Here is a 21,937-nt window from a genome sequence, read left to right as displayed (position 1 = left end):
TCGATCCATCAACTGGTGTTTACGAAACTGAGTAGCAAATATCCAGACAATACTTGACCTTTATATGTTACTAAGCATTTCTAGCCCCCTGCTGCGAAACTAACATTCATATTTTTTATTGTTTACAGAAATGGCGGAGAGGATCCGAATTTCGCTATTTGCCTATTGAATGCAATTGTCAGACTTCGAGGATATCCTGTTAATTCTTCTTTATGCCACAAAGAACGCCCAGTGCATTTTAATTGCAAAACGCAATACAAAGCAATTTTTGTCCCTTATACAGTTATTTTGCCTGTAATAAGTCAGAAGTAAGCCGGGAGCTGCTTGTTGCAAATACAATATGCAACCCCGAATGTGTTCTTTCTTCTTATATTGTTTGCTAATGGCCTCTTCAGGTAAGAGCTTATTTTCTATTGAAATAAGCTAATATCCGAAATCATCGATGCACATAAAATACATATTGTATTTAAAAAACAGCAGCTAAAAGCATTATTTTAGACTAACTTAGTCACACTATTTTTAAATTATCTTTTACTACTTTTTTAATTATATATATATGTTACTGTGAAAGACCGAGATTTGAAGAATGTCGACATTCACCGGTGAATGTCAACATTCACATACTCGCCTGGTGCATGTCCAAAATATTTGCCAAATATCCTTATTTCTGACTTACACCGGCAAATGTCGACGTTTACTATGCACTAATGGTGAATGTTGAATTTGTCAGAGATTTGCAGAGGTTTAAAGTGCGGTTAAGCTTAATTTTTGTTTAGCATGGCAGCCATATTCGTTTACATTTGAAACTTAGCACAATAGTGGATTTGTTGGCAATCTAAAGAAACTAAGCTTCGCAACAGCAAAGTAACATTGTAGAGACATTAGGTATTTTTTTTTTTTTTTTTTTTTTTTTTTTTTTTTTTTTTTTTTTGAGCCAGAGAGAGGAAACATTAGCAACGCCTTCGCCGGGAATCGAGCTACGGACCTCTGGAATACCGGCCCAGCATGCTACCGTTACACCACGAAGGCACGCTGGAAAGCGGGAGAAAATACCTTATACACTCCCCTTTTCTAAAGGGCGACTAAAGTTTTAGGGGACCTAGTCGCCAAATCCCGAGTGTGGAGAATCATCATCCACAACCCTTTTAGTTCGGGCGCCACTGTAAAGACATAATTTTTTTTTTTTTTTTTTTTTTTTTTTTTTTTAAGCCAGATAGAGGAAAAATTAGCAACGCCTTCACCGGGAATTGAACCACTGACCTCTGGAATACCGGCCCAGCGTGCTACCGTTACACTACGAAGGCACGCTGGAAAGCGGGAGAAAATACCTTATAACATCTTCTTTTATTATTGCGAATTAAATTATGCTTAATTCATTCTGGAATTATCATTTAAGTTATTAACTTGTTTTTGCGTAGAAACTGTAATTTTAACTGTAAAAATTTGCTTTTTTAATTGTTTTAACTGTACTTTTCTTGGTGTTTTATATTTTTCTGTATCTTTCAATTTTTAATGAAAATATTTTGAATTTTTATGTATTTTTGTCTTGCAGCGAAGTGATAACGGAATTAATTAGTAGCGCATGCGCAACAGGTATGCGGCGCTGAATCGTCTGTGAAAAACTGTTTCTTTTTTATTTGTATAATTTCTTTTATACATCGTTTTAGATTTATTATAGTATTTGAATGGAACTTGTGGTAATTCTTCAGATGACATAATGTTTGTGCACTCTGAGTTATAAAACGAATGAGATGTAATGCTGTTAAGTGAACCTAGCATCGAAGTGTCGCTATGGAAAATAAATATAATGAATTTTAAAGAGTGCATTTATTCTGTGGTTTATGCGCTATCGACGAAGTAGATTTAATTCCAAATTCGTTAATTGTTAATTCAATATCTTTAAATAAAATGCAGGAAAATTGCGTATAATTTAATATTCCATATAAAAAAGTCATGTGGTGTGCACATCAGTTTCTTTTTTTCCTGTTTTTACTTTACTTCTTTTAGAAGGAGACTTTACTTCGTAGAAGAAAGTAAAAACAGAAAAAAAGTATTTGCAATTAAAGAAAAAGAATTTTATATAGCAAGTTTTTGTTTAAAATGAATCTGATAATTAATGAACTAAACGAAGAAAAGTAAGTTATCATATAATTTAATGTGAATAAGAGACTGAATAATTCTATTTAGGAAATTCATCTGAAATTTTAAATTGCAAATATAAAAGCCTGAATCGCGAAATCTCTGAATTTAATTGGATTGCGAAATTTATAAGTTATTACCTTTTTTAATTCCTTATTATTTTTATTCCGTTGTCAAATTTATAAACCATATTTTTAAATTAATTATAGGAACCACTCTTTTATTAATGGGGATATAACATCTTAGACGAATTCCGTAAATAGAATTGTATGATCTATTATTCGCGTTAAACCATACGATGCATTATTTTTTTTCCTTTTAGCGCATTTATGATCACCTTTATTTTAAACTGGCGGAAGTACCCGATGTCAGTTACGTTAGATTGAAAGTAATATATCTAACAACAGACACAAGGATACCGCTGTAATCCTTCTCTAATAACGATGCAAAAAATACGATTCTTAGTCATACATTTTTCACTCTAACGTAATATAGAACCCACATAAAAATTTTCCGTAGAAAAATAAACTAATTCTCCTTCATTATATCAGCAACAATGGCACGCAGTTTTTAGCGAGTTTCGTCTTTCTATTCGAATTGTCGTAAAAGCTCAAGCTCCATCGAATATTTCACCTATACTTGGTTTTAGTCGATTAAATGTAGCAAAAAAAAATTTATCACTATTGATCAGATACCAGTAACGCGAACAAACCAACAAACACTTAAATAGACATTCTTCTTTATGTGTATAGATTTTGTAAAACTTACACATTTTTGAATAACAAACTCTACGATATGAAAGCAACACTTCGAAATAAAGCATTTTTAACTCCAACGCACGAAACCGTTGCCACTCCGAAAAATGTGTGCGAAACTATAGTTTAGATTAGGTTTTCAGAGTTTTTAATTAATATCTCGGCAGATTTAAGTCATACGAGGTTGGCAATAGTCGAAATGGCTTCCCACGAATATTCGGAATCGGGAATAACGTATTTAATGTTTGGCAATGCTACTTTTATTTCATCGTAAAACTTAGAAATTTTTTATTCACAGTGCGATTTGAAAGCCGGCAGCAGCAACAATTCTCGAAATAAAGCAGATTTTCATATCCAGCGTGCGAGACTTTCGCCACGCGGAAAAATGATGGCGAAAATTAGCGTTTTCCCGAGGTTTGAATTAATATCTCTGATTTTAGCTACTTTTTTTGGAAACAAAAGCGGACATGGATCGTTCCCAGGACCCATAAGAGGTAACTGTAGAATGTTTGGTGATGATAAAAGGTATGGTAGTGACTGAGTGAATCGCGAACAAAAAAACACATACATGCTTCTTTATATATATATAGAGAGAGAGAGATAGATAACAGGTTATTTTATAAAAACCTTTTTCTTTAAATTGCATTTTATTGTAGTTTATGATTAAGTTACAAAACTGAAAAACTTTTCCTATGACCTTCGATTGGATTAAAGTGTGATTGGCGATATCTTCACTACATCCGGCAAGCATGAACTTTATGAAGGAAGTTGATTATTTATATCCGCGATTTAATTAGATGTGCATAAAAAACTAATTTCCTTGATAGTGGCCAGATATTAAGCGCAAAGATTCGTTCCTAGCAAATTCAGACATTCATGGAAAACAAGATGTGGTTCTTCATCGCAACCGCTTTGGTCGTCATTTCGACAGGTAAGAAATACTTTGCTGAATAAATCAGTCATAGAAATTACGAGAGAGATTTTGATGTGCTGTTGCTAATGCAACGAGAATCGAAGATAATTTCTCTTTTATTTTGCTTTAACTGGCGTGTAAAATACGAAAATAATATCAAACTTTATATGGAATTAGAATAGTTTCTAAAGCAATTATCGTATTTTGTACTTAAATGTCTTTAAATCCTTTTACGAGTTATAACAAGCTTGTATAGCATATTTCTGATGCATTTCTTCTTCCGCTTTTGAGCAGTTGATGAATGGCTTTCAGTGCCTAAGGAAAGATTCCAAATTTGCTATATTAGATTAATCTATTAGCAAAATTACGAATGGTATTATTATCCCAAATGGCGTTAGCACAGAAGGGGTTAATTTCGTTTCGCGATTTTGCATCGAATCACTCTGAATGTTCGTTTCATTTTTCAGACTGCTGCCACCGAATATTATCGCCCTGTATTATATTTGAAGAAAATCAAATAATGAAGAATTGGCATAAATGTATGTATGTTTCTCACATTGCGATAAAACAACGTTACCTAGAGCCATCCAATTTTGAATGACGTAATCCTACTGTGAATATGGGCATCTGGAAGCCCAAATTTGAAATTTGGAATTCGTTCTATTATCGATTTCAAATTTTGTAAACTTTAACAAATTTTTGATCAACAAAATCAAGCATTTCAAAGCGAGAGACTATACGTAAAAGGAACATTTTTATCTCCAGCGCGCGAGAATATGTATCGGAATTCTTAAAGATGTGCTCATTTTAAAATTATTTTGCGATATTGCTCTTGAATTGAATTTTATGGTTTAAATGCGAAGAACATGATATTTAATAAATAAAGCTAACACACAAAATGTTAAAAATGTACATATTGCTTCACAAGAAAATAGTAAATTAAATTTAAATAATTCTCTTGCACCATTGCTGCAAGGAATGAAATTTGAATTTAATAAATATTCTCTATTCGTTTAAAGTAAATATAAAATTAAAATGTAATTAAGAAATTTAAATTGCAAAGAAATAAAAATAAAACTAAAAATAAGTATTATTGCTGCGAACTAATTTACAATATCATTTAAATTCTAAGAGCATATGTAAATTAATTTCACTTATCTAAAAACCATGCAAAAATATATATAATTCCAAAAAATTTAATTTATTATTCCCAAAAATTGCATAAGTGAATAATTGTTGAGCAGGTAGGACGCAGACTTATCCAGGGGAAGTTGCCTCCAAACGCATCTCTTTAATTACTCAATTCGTGTTTCGTTATCCATATAGACAAAGGTAAAATTCAAAACCAAAAATAAAAACAAATGTTGTGAATATTACTAAAAACAAAATTTAAACTGTGGAATTTTCATAAAAGAGCAAGTAAATAACTTGAATTAAAATTAATTAAAAGTCAATTAAGAGTAGAAAACCAAAGTAATTTAGAAAGTCTTGCCTACTGGACACTTCCCCAACACGAATTATGAATGTAAACCTAAAATAAACTATAATTAACTATAAAATATAAAAATAATAATAAAAATAATAAAAACTAGTAAATAGCAAGTTTCAATTTAACTTACCTAGATCTACATATTTGAATTTCTGAGTTCTACAAGCATTTGCTAAACTAGCTGAGTTTGAGTAGTTTGTTACTGCTGTCTAAAAATAGAGGGCTCATTTAAAGTTGAGTGTAAAGCTGCTACCTGTGAGAGCTATTGTAAAAAATCTATGCTGTAAATTTTTAATGTAAAATGTAAAATGCTTGTTTTGTGTGCAAAAATGTTGCTAACTTTGAAGCATAGTTAAAAAGTGTAAAAAGTATAAAATTTGAACTGCTACTGTTTGTGAAACTAAATGTTGCAAACTACTAAAGATGTAAACTTTTTTTTTTTTTTTTTTTTTTTTTTTTTTTTTTGAAAAAATGGTTTTAAACAAATTATTTAGTAAAAATAAAAATTAAAAAAAATTCGGATATTAATTAAATTAATTCAATTTGAATTAGAAAATTACAAATTGAAATGGAGAATTATTGTTAGAAATTTTTTTTACTAGACTGCATTATTTAAAACTGAAGTTACAAGCTCAATCAAAACTTTAACTAAATACTGGCCAAAGGTAAGGTAATTAGAAAAATTAGATAAAAATCTTCACTCAATTCGGGCTATAATTGAGAATTTTGAAAAGAGTTGGCCCTTCTTTAGTAAAAGGAAAGAATCCAGTATTGATAAATATACATTTTTACAAAATAATATTTACAAGTAATCCATTAACTCTTCAAAATCCTCCATTACCCTCCAGTTAAGGTTTAAGGTAATATTATACCATAAACAGTTAAAAAATTAAAAAGAAAAGTTGATGTCTGCCTTTTTTATTAAAAAATATAACTATATCTATCTATATATATATAATATATATATGTCGCCCCTTAGCCGACTTGGCCTATATTTTTGCAATCATTGCTCGTAGTCATATGCTTCCAGTTACAAAAAATTTACAGAAACGACGAAAGTATTGATGTTTTGGCAGGATCATATCACGCTGTTTAAAAATTGATTTTCCACAAACATTAAAATCTAACTTTTAATGCAGTCTCCGGGTGATATATAGTGAAGTTTTATACTTGTTATGATAAAATAAAATTATAAGGAATTCGATTCCCTTACGACAAAAATTGGCCGAGATCCTTGTTTTCAAAATTTATCAATTTTTGATGTCATTTTCAACTTGCCTCGGAATTTTGTTTAATTACAATAAGTTATAATAATTCGAGGAAATAATTTTAAATGAAGTGCAATAAATGTGTATAATTTAATAGGCCGTACATATTTTAATATTCCGTACAAGGAGTTAATGTGGTATTTCTATTAGATTTTTATATCTTTGGTATTGCGTTGAATATTATGTACTATATATTAGTAACCTTTGTGTGTTAAACTTAATAAATAACAACAGTTTCAATAATAAATTATCTTCAGATCAATAAAAAATTGCATTAAATTCGCATTACGAACTTACATGCAAAATAAAAATACTCTTTTCTAAGCAATTATTTGGAACCTGGGAACGGATTAATACAATTTGCGCAAAATCCTCCGGATAAAATTGTTGCGGTTTACGTATGTTTCAGATAGAGAGCTATCTTCAGGAATGAATTAAGTTCGTGAACCAAGGATTCAGTGTATTACTTAAGCACCTTCTGAGTCATACGCGCGAAAATACCACAGACGTTCCAGAGTTCCCGGAAGCTCTGGGAAAATGCCTTTATTTATTAATTTATTATTAATTTACATTTTTGAAGGTCGGTTGGGGGCAGTTGGCCGTCGCGTCGTTTCTTGGCAGCTTAAATTGTCAATAGTGTTGATCTTTATAACCATCTCGATAAGGAAGAATAGGAGGATCACAGAGCAAAAACTTTGGCAAGAAAAGCGGCTGTAGCATAACAGGGAACTGTTTCGGATCAAGGAAAAGTAAATATCTTTGCTCAAAAGATCCTTGCTTACAATACCAAACTTCCCCGAATGCTCGGAAGATTCTTTAACTCCTCTTCAACTAAAACACGAACTGTCCAAGATGGTGTCACTTCATTTATTTCTTCTATATAAAAGAGAGCGCGTCTATACGCAGAGATAAGAGGTCATATGAATTTTGCTCCCACATTTTGCTTCACTGTGAACGGAATATTCAGCCTTACAAGAGATTTTTTTGTATCTGCAGTTACAGCAAAGCACTAGGACCTCAGTAGTGTAAGTTTCATCATTATTCACTGATTATTTAATTAATTTTCTAAGTATTACTGTCCCGGCTTGTGTTCCTGACCGTTGTTACTTTAACACAGTAACGCGGTTACCCGACCCTCCTTCCTTCTGCTGATAAGAAAAAAGAACTTTTAGCATTCTCCCCTCCTCTCAATCTCGGACACAGGCAGCGCAGGGGTGCGCTTGTAATCGAATACTACTCTAAATTCACCCCTTCCAAATTCGCTTTTATTTATTTTTTCTTCAAAACAAGAAGGAAAAGATTGTCAGCCGCCATCTTTGGCCACATAAGAGTAGTAATCATCTTACGACTGTCAGTGTATTTGATTTTTTTTTCTATTAGTACTACACATCATTCGTGCCAAGTGCGTGTTTGCATTCAGCTCAAGCAGTATTTTCCTCTATTAGTGCTACAGTGCAATTCCTCATCAAGTTCATATCTGTAAAAGTGTGTGTATTGCTTATTTTGAAAGAGATTTTAACGCTTACGAAGTATTTACCTCTTACATACCCCAGTCCGAACTAGTGTTATAGCACATACTCAATATATGTAAAGAAGATTTTTGAAATTTCACCATACATCTCCTTATTCATTATTAATACCGGAAGTTTGTGCATCGTGTTCTCGCAGTACGGTACATACTTTATCGGCAGTGTATGCGATTTGATTGTACATCTCCTCATTCAAGTTTAATGCTACGAAGAGCTCCAGTATTAATCATATTATTCAGTGCTTTGATATAGTGCGTGTGAATATTATTCAGTACTTACTTAGGGCAGTGAAAAGTGCGTGTATTGTGCTCAAGTATTCGTCTTTTTTTTTTTTTTTTTTTTTTTTTTTTTTTTTTTTTTTCAGTGTACAGAGCGCGTAATTTTTATTCAGTGCTTACCGTGAGTGTGTGCATACGTTATTGCTCTTTCTTTTTCTTTTTTTTTTTTAATTTTTTCTTTCATATTGCTACAGCGCAAACTCAATATTTATGCAAGATAATTTATTTGTGAGATATCTTCATTCATCTCCTAATCAAATTTTCAGTGCTGTGTAAGTATAGTGTTTTTGCAGTTATCTCATCTTATAGTGCTATAGTGCATACTTTACTGTCAGTTTATGTGATTTGATTGCGCATCTTCTCCTTCGAGTTTAGTCCTAGAAAGTGTGTGCATCGTGTTCTAATAGTCATTTTGTTATTATTCAGTGCTGCGTAATAGTGTGCGTGATTATCAGTCTGTGCTTACTTAGAACTGTTTAGTATATAAGGTTAAAGTGTGTGCGTCACATTTTATATAAAACAAATATATATATATATATAATAATAATAATAATAATTTATTTCCTAAACAGTATTGATTAATTGATTATATTATCTCCTAAGTTTAATTAAAGTAGAATTATTTTAAAAGTGTGCATCCATACTGGTAAGTTATATTTTGAAAGATGTTTTGAAGTAATTTGAAAGCAAAATGTTAATAATGTTTTAACGGGGACTGGAGTTAAATCATCACGAAGAATAATATTACAATTGTAAAAATTAAAACATGTAATTATTGTCATTGATCGGAAATTAGTTGACTTTTCAAGGGGAACAAACCAACACCCGTTCAATGATCAATAATTGATAAAAATACGTAAATATGAAAGTGTTTCGTCTTTACTCGAGTTATAAGTTAAAGCCAAACCGGCAATTCTAGTCAGGCCAAATATTTCCGCGAATAGTTGTAACTCAAAGAACTTATTCTCATGAAGCATTTTAGTCAATTCAATTTGGAGTAAAAATCAATTACTGTAGAGAAATCCTGTAAAACTCGAGTAACCGTCCCCGACACTATCATCTTTATGTATTTGAGTACTATATTATTTGTAGAAATTAAACATTGGAAATTGTCATTATGAAATCGAAATCAAAGTAAAGTTGAAATAAACATAGAAGATTATAAAAAAGATAAATAATGCAAACTTTGTAAAAACAAATCAAAGAGAACATAAAAATAATATAAAAATAAAATAGAAAATAATATAAATAAGATCAGTGAATGTACATGAAGATATAAAGGCCAGAAAGGTATTAAGTAACTTACATTCTTTCTAGTGGGGGAGTTGGCAATGTGTTCTCTTCGTGTCTGACTCAGAAGTGTAGGGTGTCCGAAAATTCTTAGCGGCAGTAGGGGCTTTGAATTATATCAGTCGGTAAGACTTGGGTCAAGAAATTTATGGTAGTGGGTGGGACTTGGAATTCTTGAGGGATGTATTTTGTGGAGTTCTTATATATATATATATTCCTCTTATAGTGCTACAGCCCATACTCAATATACAAGAAAGTCTATTAGCTTATGAGGTTTCATTATACATCACCTCATCCACTTTAGTGCCGTGAAAGTGCACACATTGTGTTCTCGCAACTATCTAATCTATTATTGCTACGGTACATGCTTAGAACTCTAGCCCAAGTGCATGCGATCTGATCGTGCATCTCCTCATTTAAGTTTAGCGTCGTGAAGTGTGTTCATTGTGTTCCGCTACCTTTCCTTACAGTGCTATCGCGTAAACTGAGTATTCTTGGAATATTGCAGGTGCATGTGTATCCATCATTCATCTCATCATTCGTTTTTTATGCTCTGAAAGCATCTTCATTGTGTTCTCTTAGTTACTATGCCTTTGGATACTCCCTCATCACCAGCCGGCACGGAGCATAATATTCAACATTCTCCCCCTTCTGTTAAAGGTGCTGCTAGCACATCGACACCTAACTCCAGGTTGGAAGCAATTAACCACATCTGTAATCAACTCCAGTTATTCATCTTACAAGCAAAGGAATCTCGCAGGCTAAACGCTTCTGAAAGAAAGCAATTTACATCTTTTGTGAACACCGTTCGCATAACGTTAACGGAACAAGAGGTTTATCTCGCCCAGCTACAGGGACAAGTCTTGGCTCTGCAACAACAGCAACTCGCACACAGTTTACAGCCATCTCACGAGAATCCTCAACATTCCGAGTCTTATCAAGCAGTGGAATCCTCAGCCCCAGAAGAACAGTCCACAGAAGAATATTCCTTCACTGAGGTGACACGAAAGAAGCGGAAAACTTCTCCACCTTCAAGATCTTCTCTAGTTCTATCGGAGCACGTTCTATTATTATGGTCAAAGAACTCCACACGGACACCCGAAGGGATTAAAGCTCAACTTTCGGCAGATTTGAAACCCTCCCAGCTAGGGATCACTTTAGTGCAGATTCGGCCGACAAGGCCCAGAGAGCTTCTCATCCGGTGTCGAGAAAAAGCTCACCTGCTACGCCTGAAACAGGCAATCGAGGACAGGCCAGCACTACTAGAGACACTTGAATTTCGGGAGCCCAAGCCAAGAAGGGAAAGTGTAATTATTTTTGGAGTACCTGAGAATCTAGGAAAAGAAGATCTAACAGCAGCACTTGTAGACCAACTGCCCAATTTCAATCCCAGTGCTTTTCAAATACGAGCAAGCCATTCCGGGCAAAGCGGAAGGAAAAACTGGGTGATAGACATAGACCCTAAGTCAGCAGAACACCTAGTTAAGCTAGGCCGTCTTTTAGTGGGTTTTGAGTCTTGTCCTCTCCGTCCGTACATTAGGATCATTCGCTGTTACAGCTGCCAGGAGTTCGGTCACTATAGCAGGAACTGTAAAAACGCTCCAGTTTGCGCGAAGTGTGGTAACAGCCACCCGACGCAGGAGTGTAGCTCGGAAAAAGTGAGTTGCACTAATTGCTGCAGTAGTAATTCTGAAAAGGGGACTTCTTTCAGCACAGATCACCCAGCTAATTCAAGTTCCTGCCCAGTGTATGGAGCCCATTTCGAGAGTCTGAGAAGGACCACTGCAAAGAACTAAACCAAGATGACACTGAACAAACATATAGCAGGTCTTCGATTTTTACAGTGTAACTTGCAAAGTGCTATGCAGCAACCATAAATACGCTGCAAGTAATGACACATACTGCTGCCAATGTCGGAATCTTCCAAGAGCCATACGTTTACAACGGAGTGATTCCTAGTGTTCCAACACACAGCAGAACGTTTCTCTAAAAGAATCAGCTAGCTGCGATTATTTACAGTGGCCCTCTCTCCCCTCTCCTAATGAAAATCACAGAGCATACAGTCTCCATCAGACTAGTCACTAGTAATTGCAGCATTGATATTATTGCTGCGTATCTACCCCCGAGCGAAAATATTACCTCTCTATTAGAGGAACTTAATTCTAACCTTCTAACTGGGGCATCACACTGTATCATAGCAGGAGACTTTAACGCCACCAGTAAACTATGGGGTGCTGACTCGGAGAACCGAAGGGGAATTGCGGTACTCGAATTCTTGGACAGTAAGCATTTCATTGTCATCAACGCTCAGGACTCACCGCCTACCTTTGAAACATCTAGAGCTCGAGGGTGGCCAGATCTAACAATATCAACTCCCAATATAACTCCGTACATACAAGATTGGACAGTGAGTGACCTGCCGTCACTCAGTGATCACAAAATTATTACCTACAGGCTGGATACTCCTATAGACTACATAATAAAGAAAAAATTCAAAACGGCATTTGGAGGACATTCCGTTTTATGGGAACACATTCGAGCGCATGTAGAGAAATTTATCAAAGATTTCAACAACTGCCAGGACAGAAACTCCTTAGATAATCTCTACGACTTACTAGTTACAAAAATAGTGCAAGCCGCCCACAAAGCATATCGTTTGAAATCTGTAAAGGCAAAACACTCGATATCCTGGTGGTCACCAGAGCTTAACATAGAGAGGAGCAGAGTTCGAGCACTTCGCAGAAAAGCTCAATCCACGGTAGATCCATATCTACGGCAACTCAAAATGATAACATACAATAAAGCCAGAGCTTTATATAAAAGAAAAATTAAAGAGGCCAAGTTAATCTCATGGAGAACTTACTGTAGTAATGTCACTAAAGCCTTTGGACCTACTCAAAAGATAACATGTAACAAGGTGTTTCGTCCTACGACCCTTTCGCCTATGGTGAATAGCACTGCCTCATCCAACATCGAAGTAATCAGTGAGATCATAAATGCAGTTTTTCCTGATGATGATGAAGAGGGTTTCTTAGAGGAGCAAGAGGAAGCGAGAAAAACCTACAGTATGAAATTTCGCCAAGTTACCAGAAGAGACGAACTCCCTCCTACGCAAATGGAAGTGGATAACATCATACGTACTCTGGCACCCAAAAAAGCTCCAGGTCCGGATGGAATTGATAATATCATCATTAGAGAGATACACCGAGAATTCCCAAAACTATTCCTTGCGGTCATTTCAGCTTGCTGGAAACATCAGTACTTTCCTAAAAATATGAAGTTGGCAGAAGTGGCGTTATTCCTAAAATCAGGCAAACTTCCGGCAGAACCTACATCTTACAGGCCAGTCTGTCTACTGCCAGCGCTCGGTAAGGTATTGGAAAGAGTAATTCTTTACAGATTGGACTTCTTCCTGCAAAGGAACAACGCCCTGCATCCCAACCAATATGGATTCCGAATGGGCAACTCAACTGAACATGCCATAAAAGACTTAATGGCCACTATCAAACAGAACAAGGATAACAATTTGAACTCACTGGCAATAGCCATTGACATCAAGGGAGCCTTTGACTCTCTTTGGTGACCAGACGTAATAAATTTGCTGCACAACATGGCGTGCCCAACAGCCATTATTACCATCCTTCGCTCGTACCTTCAAGATCGAAGTGTACAAGTAACATCAGAAAGCGGCATTTATGTCAAAAATGTCTTTAGAGGATGCCCACAGGGGTCATGCCTTGGACCAACACTGTGGAATATACTGGCAAACTCGGCATTTCATCAGTTTGAGAGCGTAGATTACGCTCGAATCATAGCCTATGCGGACGATTTTATGCTAGTTGTGGCAGGAAGGAGTAACCTCGAAATGAGATCTCAATACTGTCTTGATCTGTTCTCCCAATGGGCCAGAGCACATAAGCTTCAGATTTCGGCAGAGAAAACTAAAGCTTTGCTCATAGGACGCAGCAGGCAGCTAAGACGCAACTCAAGCATTAAACTCCATGGGATACCGGTAAAATGTTTCCCCCAATTGAAATATCTTGGGCTATTACTCGACAACAGACTTTCTTGGATGCCACATGTCAGGACTCTTAAGACTCGAATTAGCATCCTAAGCAACAACATGAGACGCATGACTTCACATAAATGGGGTATCTCATCTAAGCTACTAAAAATTTGGCATAGAACCATTACAGAAAGAGTAATAACTTTTGGAGCAGCAATCTGGGGTGGCGAACTTACCTCTCATATGAAAAGATCCCTGCTCTCTATTCAGAGACAGCAGCTACTTCAAGTATGCAGGGCCTACCGTACCACGTCAACACTAGCCCTACAACAACTAGCAGGAATTCCTCCCCTAGATTTGATAGTAGAAAGGGAGGCAGCTATCGTAAGGGTTACCAGGCTGGGTCAAACTTCAACACTCTGGGGTCATAGTTATCACCACTCGGACTACGAGGAGCAAAACAACTGCAATAACTTTCATCCAGCAGCTTTTAATCTCTCTGACGGTATCAGTATAAACGACCAACCAATTCAGAGGTACAGTAATAACCTTTTCACAGATGGCTGCAAAACTGAGAACGGCACGGGCAGCGCCTTCTGTAGACTAGAAAATGGAGTTGTAACATTCGAGTGGAAAAGGAAATTAGGCTCGAACAACTGGGTATACCAAGCAGAGCTTCTAGCTATCAGTGCTGCAATTAGATATGCGAACACATGTCAACAGGAGAAATTCTCCATACTCAGTGATTCGGCATCAAGTCTGGCGGCTATCGCAAGTCAAAATATCCGGAGTCCATTGGTATACAGAATTCAGAAACAGGTTCTGACAATGCCTATTTCGCAAAGACCCACTTTAAAATGGGTTCCCGCTCACACAGGGATTCAAGGCAATGAAGCCGCTGACCTACTGGCCAAGCAGGCAGCCAACTGCACAGATATATTAGAAAGACCAACTAAACTTCCTTGGTCTCATATTAAGAGAACAACTTTGACAAGTCTGCTACAAAATTGGCAAAGTAGATGGACAGAGGCAGAGGTAGGACGAAGGACATTTTGCTTACTGCCAAAAGTTAACATGGAAATAAAGACCCACTGTGCTAGCCTAACACAGTTCTTGACAGGTCATGGACCATTCCCAGTATACCTGAACAGATTCAGACTTAGGGATACTCCTTTCTGCGAATGCGGAGAAGAAGGCGACACGGACCATTATTACTTCCATTGTGTACATACAAGAACCTGGCACTTGAAGAAACCAGCGGACTGTGCCTGGGCAATGTGGACGACTAACACACTCAAAAACAGAATAGCCCTTGATAAAATAGAGAAAATCTCAGAACACTGCCTAAGCAGAAACAACCGTGGATAATATTATAATGTTTCAAAAGTTCAGAATTTAAAGCAGATAACCAGAATAACGCTTAGTGCCTTGCAGTTAACAATATGTAGAAACTGTTATTAGTTTATAATATTCAACCTTGTTACTCTGGAGTCTTCCCCGCCGTGATGGTATATAATTCCGTTTGGTTCATGTCCGTGGTCGGAAGCCATCATAGCGGTGCACTCACTCACTCACTCTTTTATATAAAATACGCTAACTACCTCTAACAGTCTAATTCAACTATTCAAAGTTTTATGAACGTGAGATAATTTTTTTCGACATTTTTGAACAAGGGAATACATAACATTCAAACTTCGATGTTAGTTTGTATAAATTTAAGTGATAAAAAATCATCTAACTGTTATATACGAGGGCAAGCTGTGGTTTAAACTTGAAATGAAATAATACATCATCAGGCAGATATGCATCACATAGAAAAATTACAAAAATCTCAAATATTGAATCATAGTTAGGATAAATTTGTAAGCAAAGGTGAATTTGTAAACAAGAATCAAAATAAGAACAGCATATATCTTAAATCTAAACATACAAGAATATGCTTTTGTTCATGAAACCGATGACATAACTTTATAATTTTGCACCATTAAATGTGTTTAAAGATATTATAGCATTTTTTAAAGACATTTCAAAATATATCTGCATTCTCTGTTAATAACAGATTATGAGCATTTATTAATTAGCTCACTTAATTCGAAGCCTTCTGAGAAGTCATTCTATTTTCCGTTAGCAAGTTTAAATTTTCTCTTTGTTTTAGATGTCAAGTGATTTCTTTACCAATAATATTCTTGCAATATATGATAATATTTCATTTCCGTTCGCATTTGCGTCCCTTTTTAACTAATTGTATCGTCTAAAAGTAGACAATAAATTTAATTTCCGAAGAACACAGTTGTAGTGAGAATATAACAAAGGAAAAGTAGTCATCGATAAAATACCAGCAACTGTCATAATATTATCTCTTTTAAAGAAAACTACATTCCAATAATAATGCATAGAAATAATTTAGGTAAAAATAACACTCCGAACAAATATTAATTTAGAAGTCAAACAACAAATTTGAGGCGTTATATTTGGCAAATTTCGCAGTACTCGTTTCGATGGTTTTACCGAACCGTCATCCTCAGCTTCCAAAGTGCAAATGAAAAATGCACTTTCGCCGCTGAACTATTTCGTTCTTTTCTTATGATGAATTTTTCACTTGCACTTTGGCAGCTGACGATGATGGTTCTGTAAAACCATTGAAACGAGTCCTGTGAAAATTTGCAAATATAACGCTGACTTTTGTTGTTAGATTTCTAAATTAATATAATGCATAGTAATGTTAATATAATATCTGACGGATATTGAGCCGAGGTCTGACGGTAATACCGTGTATAGCCTTGGGCGGGCACTCTTCACATGAATGAGTCTTGACTTCAGCTCTCCCCAAAATGGACATCGGAGGAACCAGGAAGAAGGGAGCGAAGAAAACATCCGACTTTCGAAAGATCAGATTTATTAGCTGTAGCATGGCACTTTTGTTTTAGCTTTAATATTTTGAATTAATAAGGTATTTCTCCCACTTCCCTAACGTGCCTTCGTGGTGTAACGGTAGCACGCTGGACCGGTATTCCAGAGGTCCGTGGTTCGATTCCCGGCGAAGGCGGTTGCATATTTTTCATCCATTCTGCTTCCAATTAACCTAATGACTCTACAATATGACCAATACAGCTAGCTGTATAGAACCACTAACTTCCGTTCCACGAGCTGCACAACTTCCGTTCCTAAGTGAGTACAGACCTTAGGTTATTTTTAAAGCAGGAGTAAGGAAAAATAAGCAACGCCTTCCCCTGGAATTGAACCAAAGACATCTGGAATACGCACTCAGCGTGCATACCACACCACGAAGGCATGCCAAGAAGGCGGGAGAAATACCTTATATTCTCCCCTTTTAAAAGGCGACTGGGGTTTTTTAGGAGACCAGTCACCAAATCCTGGCTGTGGAGAATCATCATCCACCACCCTTTAAGTTCGGGCACCAGTGCAGAGACATTAGGTATTTCTTGTAAGCAGGAGATGTGAAAAATGAGCAACGCCTTCACCGGGAATCAAACCAGGGACTCCGGAATACGCTCTCAGCATGCAAACCCCTACACCACGAAGGCACGCTAGAAGGCGGGAGAAATATCTTATAAGTGCACAAAGTACCACCGACATCCTAAGTTTAAAAAGTACCGCTAACTTCCGTTCCCGAATTATCGAGATGGAAAGGATAACTGCATGCAGATCAAGATTTAATAGCATTTAACATTAAAAACTGTACTGCGTCTCTCCTTGATTATTAAGAGACAAAATAGAGATATAAAAATCCATAACGTATATTTTAATTTTATACCAGTTATTTTCATTTCAAAGTCGCTTTCCTATCAATTCTTGTATCCACTTACAACTCCCTACCAGAATGAGATTTTGGAACTGCGTTGAATGCAAATGCATTAGAAGTATTTAAGGAAGGTTCAGCTTACTTCGTGAGAGAGAGCTAGGAATCCTGAGTAGCGCGTGTTTGCCTTCGGGTTAACTCTCTGTTGAAGCTGTTACCGCTCGACTGTATTATTACGTGCCTTTTGATATTCGCCAACTAGTTTAAATTAAGGGCCAACTACATTAGATACTCGTGTTTAGCTTTGGCTAAGTCTCACTTAGTTAATTATAGTTTAGTTATTATATCTTATTCTGAGTTTAAGCCCGAGTAGAGGCTTCGTTGTAAGCTCGAGAAAGGGGCCGACTGTTATCTTATTTTGAATGAAATAAAGGGCAGTTGAACTCGGCGATAAGTCGCTACACAGTTCACTAGGTTCCTCGACGTACACCTTGGATAAAAAGAGTGAAGAACCCTACAAGTCTAATTCAAACTAAAGTTCACATTTATTTAATAATCATGCGAGGAACTACAATTCATTACTTTTCACCAGGCTCACCGTAAACTTACTGTATAGAGTCTCATTCTCTTAGGAAGCATAAGCTAACGGAGTTCTGAACAGACTGTATGAGAAATTATCCTCGAGCCTTAATACAACACAAAAGTCAGAAGAAGAGTGCAAAAGACTCTTTATTCAAACTAATATAATTGCACAGATGGCCCCACTTGCGTTTTCATAATTCTAACACTTCAGGCTTAACTCAAACAGGTAATGTTGACCTTAAAATCTTATATATATATGCGGCTTAAGTGTTTGTCGCCGGTAGTTTATTGGTTGCTTGCGTAACTGTAAATTGTTTTATTCCCCGTGCAGTGCAGCGCGTGACGAATACGAATATTATGAGAAAGCTAAGCCGGAAAAATTAAAAATACAAGAGCACGTGTATTTAACATTTAATAAATAAATTTAACATCTACATATAATAGATTTCGGAAATATGCAACCGGCAAAAACTGGCAACGATGAAAAAACAAATCAAATGAAATAAATAAATATCTTTATTATATGCGGCTCAAGTGTCTGTTTGTCGCCGATAGTTTATGGGTTGCTTGCGTAACTGTACTAGCCAATGGGGTGAAGTTGCCACGGCACAGGGTTGCCGTTTCAATTGAGACGTAGACAATTTCCTGTAAAACTTGCCTTTGCTATGACCATCCTCAAGGACAAACGCTTAAGCGTGTTGGCATTTTTTTACCTGAGCCTACATTTGGACACGGTCAACTTTATGTTGCCTGTTCAAGATTTCGTGAAAGAACGGGCGTAAAATTAAAAATAATGGATGGTCCTCTGCAAGGCGAGCTTAAAAATAAGGAAAAGATCTACACAAGAAATGTTGGGTACAAAGAGATCCTTGACATGCTAATTAAAATTTTATTATTTAAATCACCTTTATTTATTGAGCTAGTGGTGGCTCTTATGAAATGTACCGCCAGTGGTTTCCTTGATAGCACTCTACTTTAAGCAATTAAGCAAGTAGAAGGGGCAGTAAGCAAAAGGGCGTCCTCGCCGCCTGCCCTGGGTAATTCAGTTTGAATTAGCAGACATCTTTGCACAAATCATTTTAATTACAATTTATAATATCTAGAACAGCGGTCATTTCGTATGACCGCCGGGCTTTCTAGTAAAATATAATTAAACTAGCCTAATAGCTCACAGGATAATTCAATGAGTAAGAAGGCTCTGATGAGTAGAAACCGGCGGAAACAATCCTAATGGCTAGAAGCAATCAACGCCACAGAATCAAATCGCTAGTAATTCAAAATAACAACGTGGCCTTCAGGCAGTATACGACATACTCTAAAATCAACAACATGCCTTTATAACATGCTTTAAAAAGCTTGAACAGTACTTCTTTCCCTCTCAGTTTGAATACCCGAGCGGTATATAATTAGTATTCTGGCAGGAAAGCACTGGTGGAAACGAGACTAAAAGGAAAGTTACTTTAACTAAACATTAACTGTTAATCAAACTAAATAAATCTCTACAGTCCTGGATAGGACTTTTCTCGTCGTCACGTACTCCAGCGTGGATAATCAAATTGTTACTACAATGGTTCCTATGATCTACCGTACTTATGACCAGATTCGGCTCCATTCTTTAGGCAAAACTTCAAATCAATCAGGGTCAGACATCCGATATAAGACAACTGCAGGTTACCAATCGACTGACCCACTATCGGTTTCAGTTAACTGCTTAAATCCCTGTTCTCTTCTCGAAATCTGCATACCGTTCTGAAAGGAAGAAGCTTGTGACTAAGTTCGAAGTGATAGAATAATATACAAATGGTCACAAGGCTGTAATGAGTAGGAACGTAAATAGTAGAAGTAAGGTGAAACAAGATGCTTGGAAAGTTTCTCAAGTACGAGAGCGCTTACCACGTCCGGATAGCTTAACGAAGAATATGCGCAAAATACGTTTCAGATAATAAATGTAAGGAAGAATAAAAAGGATGAAATGCTAGTGTAGCGTCATTAGGTTATTTGAAGCAGGAATCGTTAAAAATGTGCAATGCCCCAACCAGGACTCGAACAGGGACCTCTCGAATTCCCGCAGAGTGTGCTACCGTTACACCACAAAGGCATACAGAAAGAAGGCAGAAAATACATTTCCCCTTTTACAGGGCAACTGGGGATTAGGTGACCCAATAGCCAGATCATGGTGTAGAGGAATCGTCTTCCACCCCCTTTTAGTTCGGGCGCCACTGTAGGTTCATTAGGTTATTTTATATACTGAATATATAAAAAATGTGCAATTCCGTCGCCGGGACTCGAACTTGGACCTTTCGAATACGCGTCGAGTATGCTGCCGTTACACCACCCACGCATGCAGAAAGGAGGAAGAAAATATCTTATACTAGTACAAAATTGCCAATAAAAATTCAATAAAGTTTAAAATAATCAAACGAATGTAATTTACCAATAATTTAGACCTCAGGGGGGAGAATATGCAAATGTTTTTTAATATTTCAGAAATTTGAGCTAAAAAGCTATCATAAAAATACGCATAAAATAAACGGTATACAAAACCTGGTATTGCATCTATCGACTGTTTTACCTAGTTTTAGGGTTTCATGCGTTATTGGAAAGCTTTTTGTGTTAAATGCTTTAAAAAGAAGTGTGTCCTTCATAGTAAAATAGATGTCATCTATGTATTATAGACCACTCTTGTATTTAATTTTATTATTTAGGAGTTCTAGGAACGGATGATAACTGCTACCAACACACCTGGGAAATATGTGAACTTGAAAAAAATATTGAATTTCCAGAAACCGAAAAGGCATTCGAGGAAGCATGTCTGTAAGTTAATTAAAATATAAATTCCTTTATTTCTCAGCGGTATCTTCAGTTTTACTAAACAAACCATCATGATCTTGTTTCTGTTGTGCAGATTAAACAGTTGAAAAAAAAGGATAAACTTTTTCACTTCCTCCAGCCAGAAGCTAATGAAAAGTAAGCTAATGAACATTCAGTTAATAAGGTCATTCAGTTCAATTTACACTGCGAAAAAAATCACATTGGACAGTTCTATATCTGCCGTTCTACTAGGCCGATTGACGAAATTCAAATTGCGTTTTCCATGTCTCAAAAGCGCGACTTAATATATATATTAGATTTATATATATCATCATTCTAACATAGGTATTTTGACACAATATGACAGTATTTTCTGGAGTGGCATGCCAATTTTTTTCCATATTTCGATTCTATGACTCTATGATTTCGATTCTATGACGATACCAAGTTTTGTAAAAATGGCACGAGTAGATTTAAAAAATGAGCTCTCAAAATTTTAGCTCCTCAATGTTAATTGAATTTGGTATATATTTATTAATATCTCATTTTTTCTTAAACTTTTTTTATTCTTCCTTTCACATTTCAGATTAATGTTCATTCCAAATAAAATTCACCCATTTTTTATGATTTATTTTTAAAATTTGTATTTTTAAATAATTTTTATATATTTTTCGAAAAATTTTGAATTATAACCTATAAAATTTTTACTATCATCTTAAAGTAAGTGTATTTCTAAGCATACCTGCAAAAAATTAGACTTTTTTATTCAAAATTTTCCAAGATATACACGAATTTACATATATGCGCGGTTTGAAATTTGGCATCTTATGTATTTTGAGTGATAATAACGCCAAATGTGATGCATTTTGTTACACAGAATTGCCAGAGCTATTTTTAACTTTAAATTTCGAATAAATTTTTGCGGAGAATTAATTATATGAATTTTTCCCCCTCAGTGACGCGTAATAAATATTTATTAATACTATATGAAAAGCTATTTTTTTTTATTTATAGATGATATTATTCAAATTTGCAACTTTTTTTTAAATTTCTTTCCTTTTTCCTCTTTTTTTTTAATATTTGTAAGAGTAAAATTTTACCTTCGCCGTGTTATCGT

The 21,937-nt window shown here is 35.6% G+C and overlaps 1 protein-coding gene and 1 non-coding gene across 3 annotated transcripts in view; both read left to right on the top strand.

Moving 5' to 3' along the window:
- The first annotated feature begins 271 nt into the window (after nt 1-271).
- LOC118183075 (uncharacterized) overlaps nt 272-21,937 on the top strand; it is a 33,686-nt gene continuing 12,020 nt past the window's right edge. The window contains exons 1-2 of one of the 2 annotated variants that reach the window (XM_085814194.1): nt 272-395; nt 20,715-20,823. In XM_085814194.1, the coding sequence (XP_085670320.1) occupies nt 341-395; nt 20,715-20,823 (164 nt within the window). In that variant the 5' untranslated portion in view covers nt 272-340. Of the gene's footprint in view, nt 396-3,671; nt 3,826-20,714; nt 20,824-21,937 lie in introns of those variants that run through there. The other variant, XM_085814193.1, reaches the window with a different exon arrangement.
- Nucleotides 16,642-16,713, top strand: TRNAT-GGU (transfer RNA threonine (anticodon GGU)). The gene has a single exon. It is a non-coding gene; the product is annotated as a tRNA-Thr (tRNA).

Source organism: Stegodyphus dumicola, chromosome 3, assembly GCF_044657685.1.
Source record: "Stegodyphus dumicola isolate Sdum_Otavi_A_Nest chromosome 3, ASM4465768v1".
Lineage (NCBI taxonomy): Eukaryota > Metazoa > Arthropoda > Arachnida > Araneae > Eresidae > Stegodyphus > Stegodyphus dumicola.
Note: the sequence above shows the minus strand (reverse complement) of the source record. Positions and strands in the feature narration are given on the sequence as shown.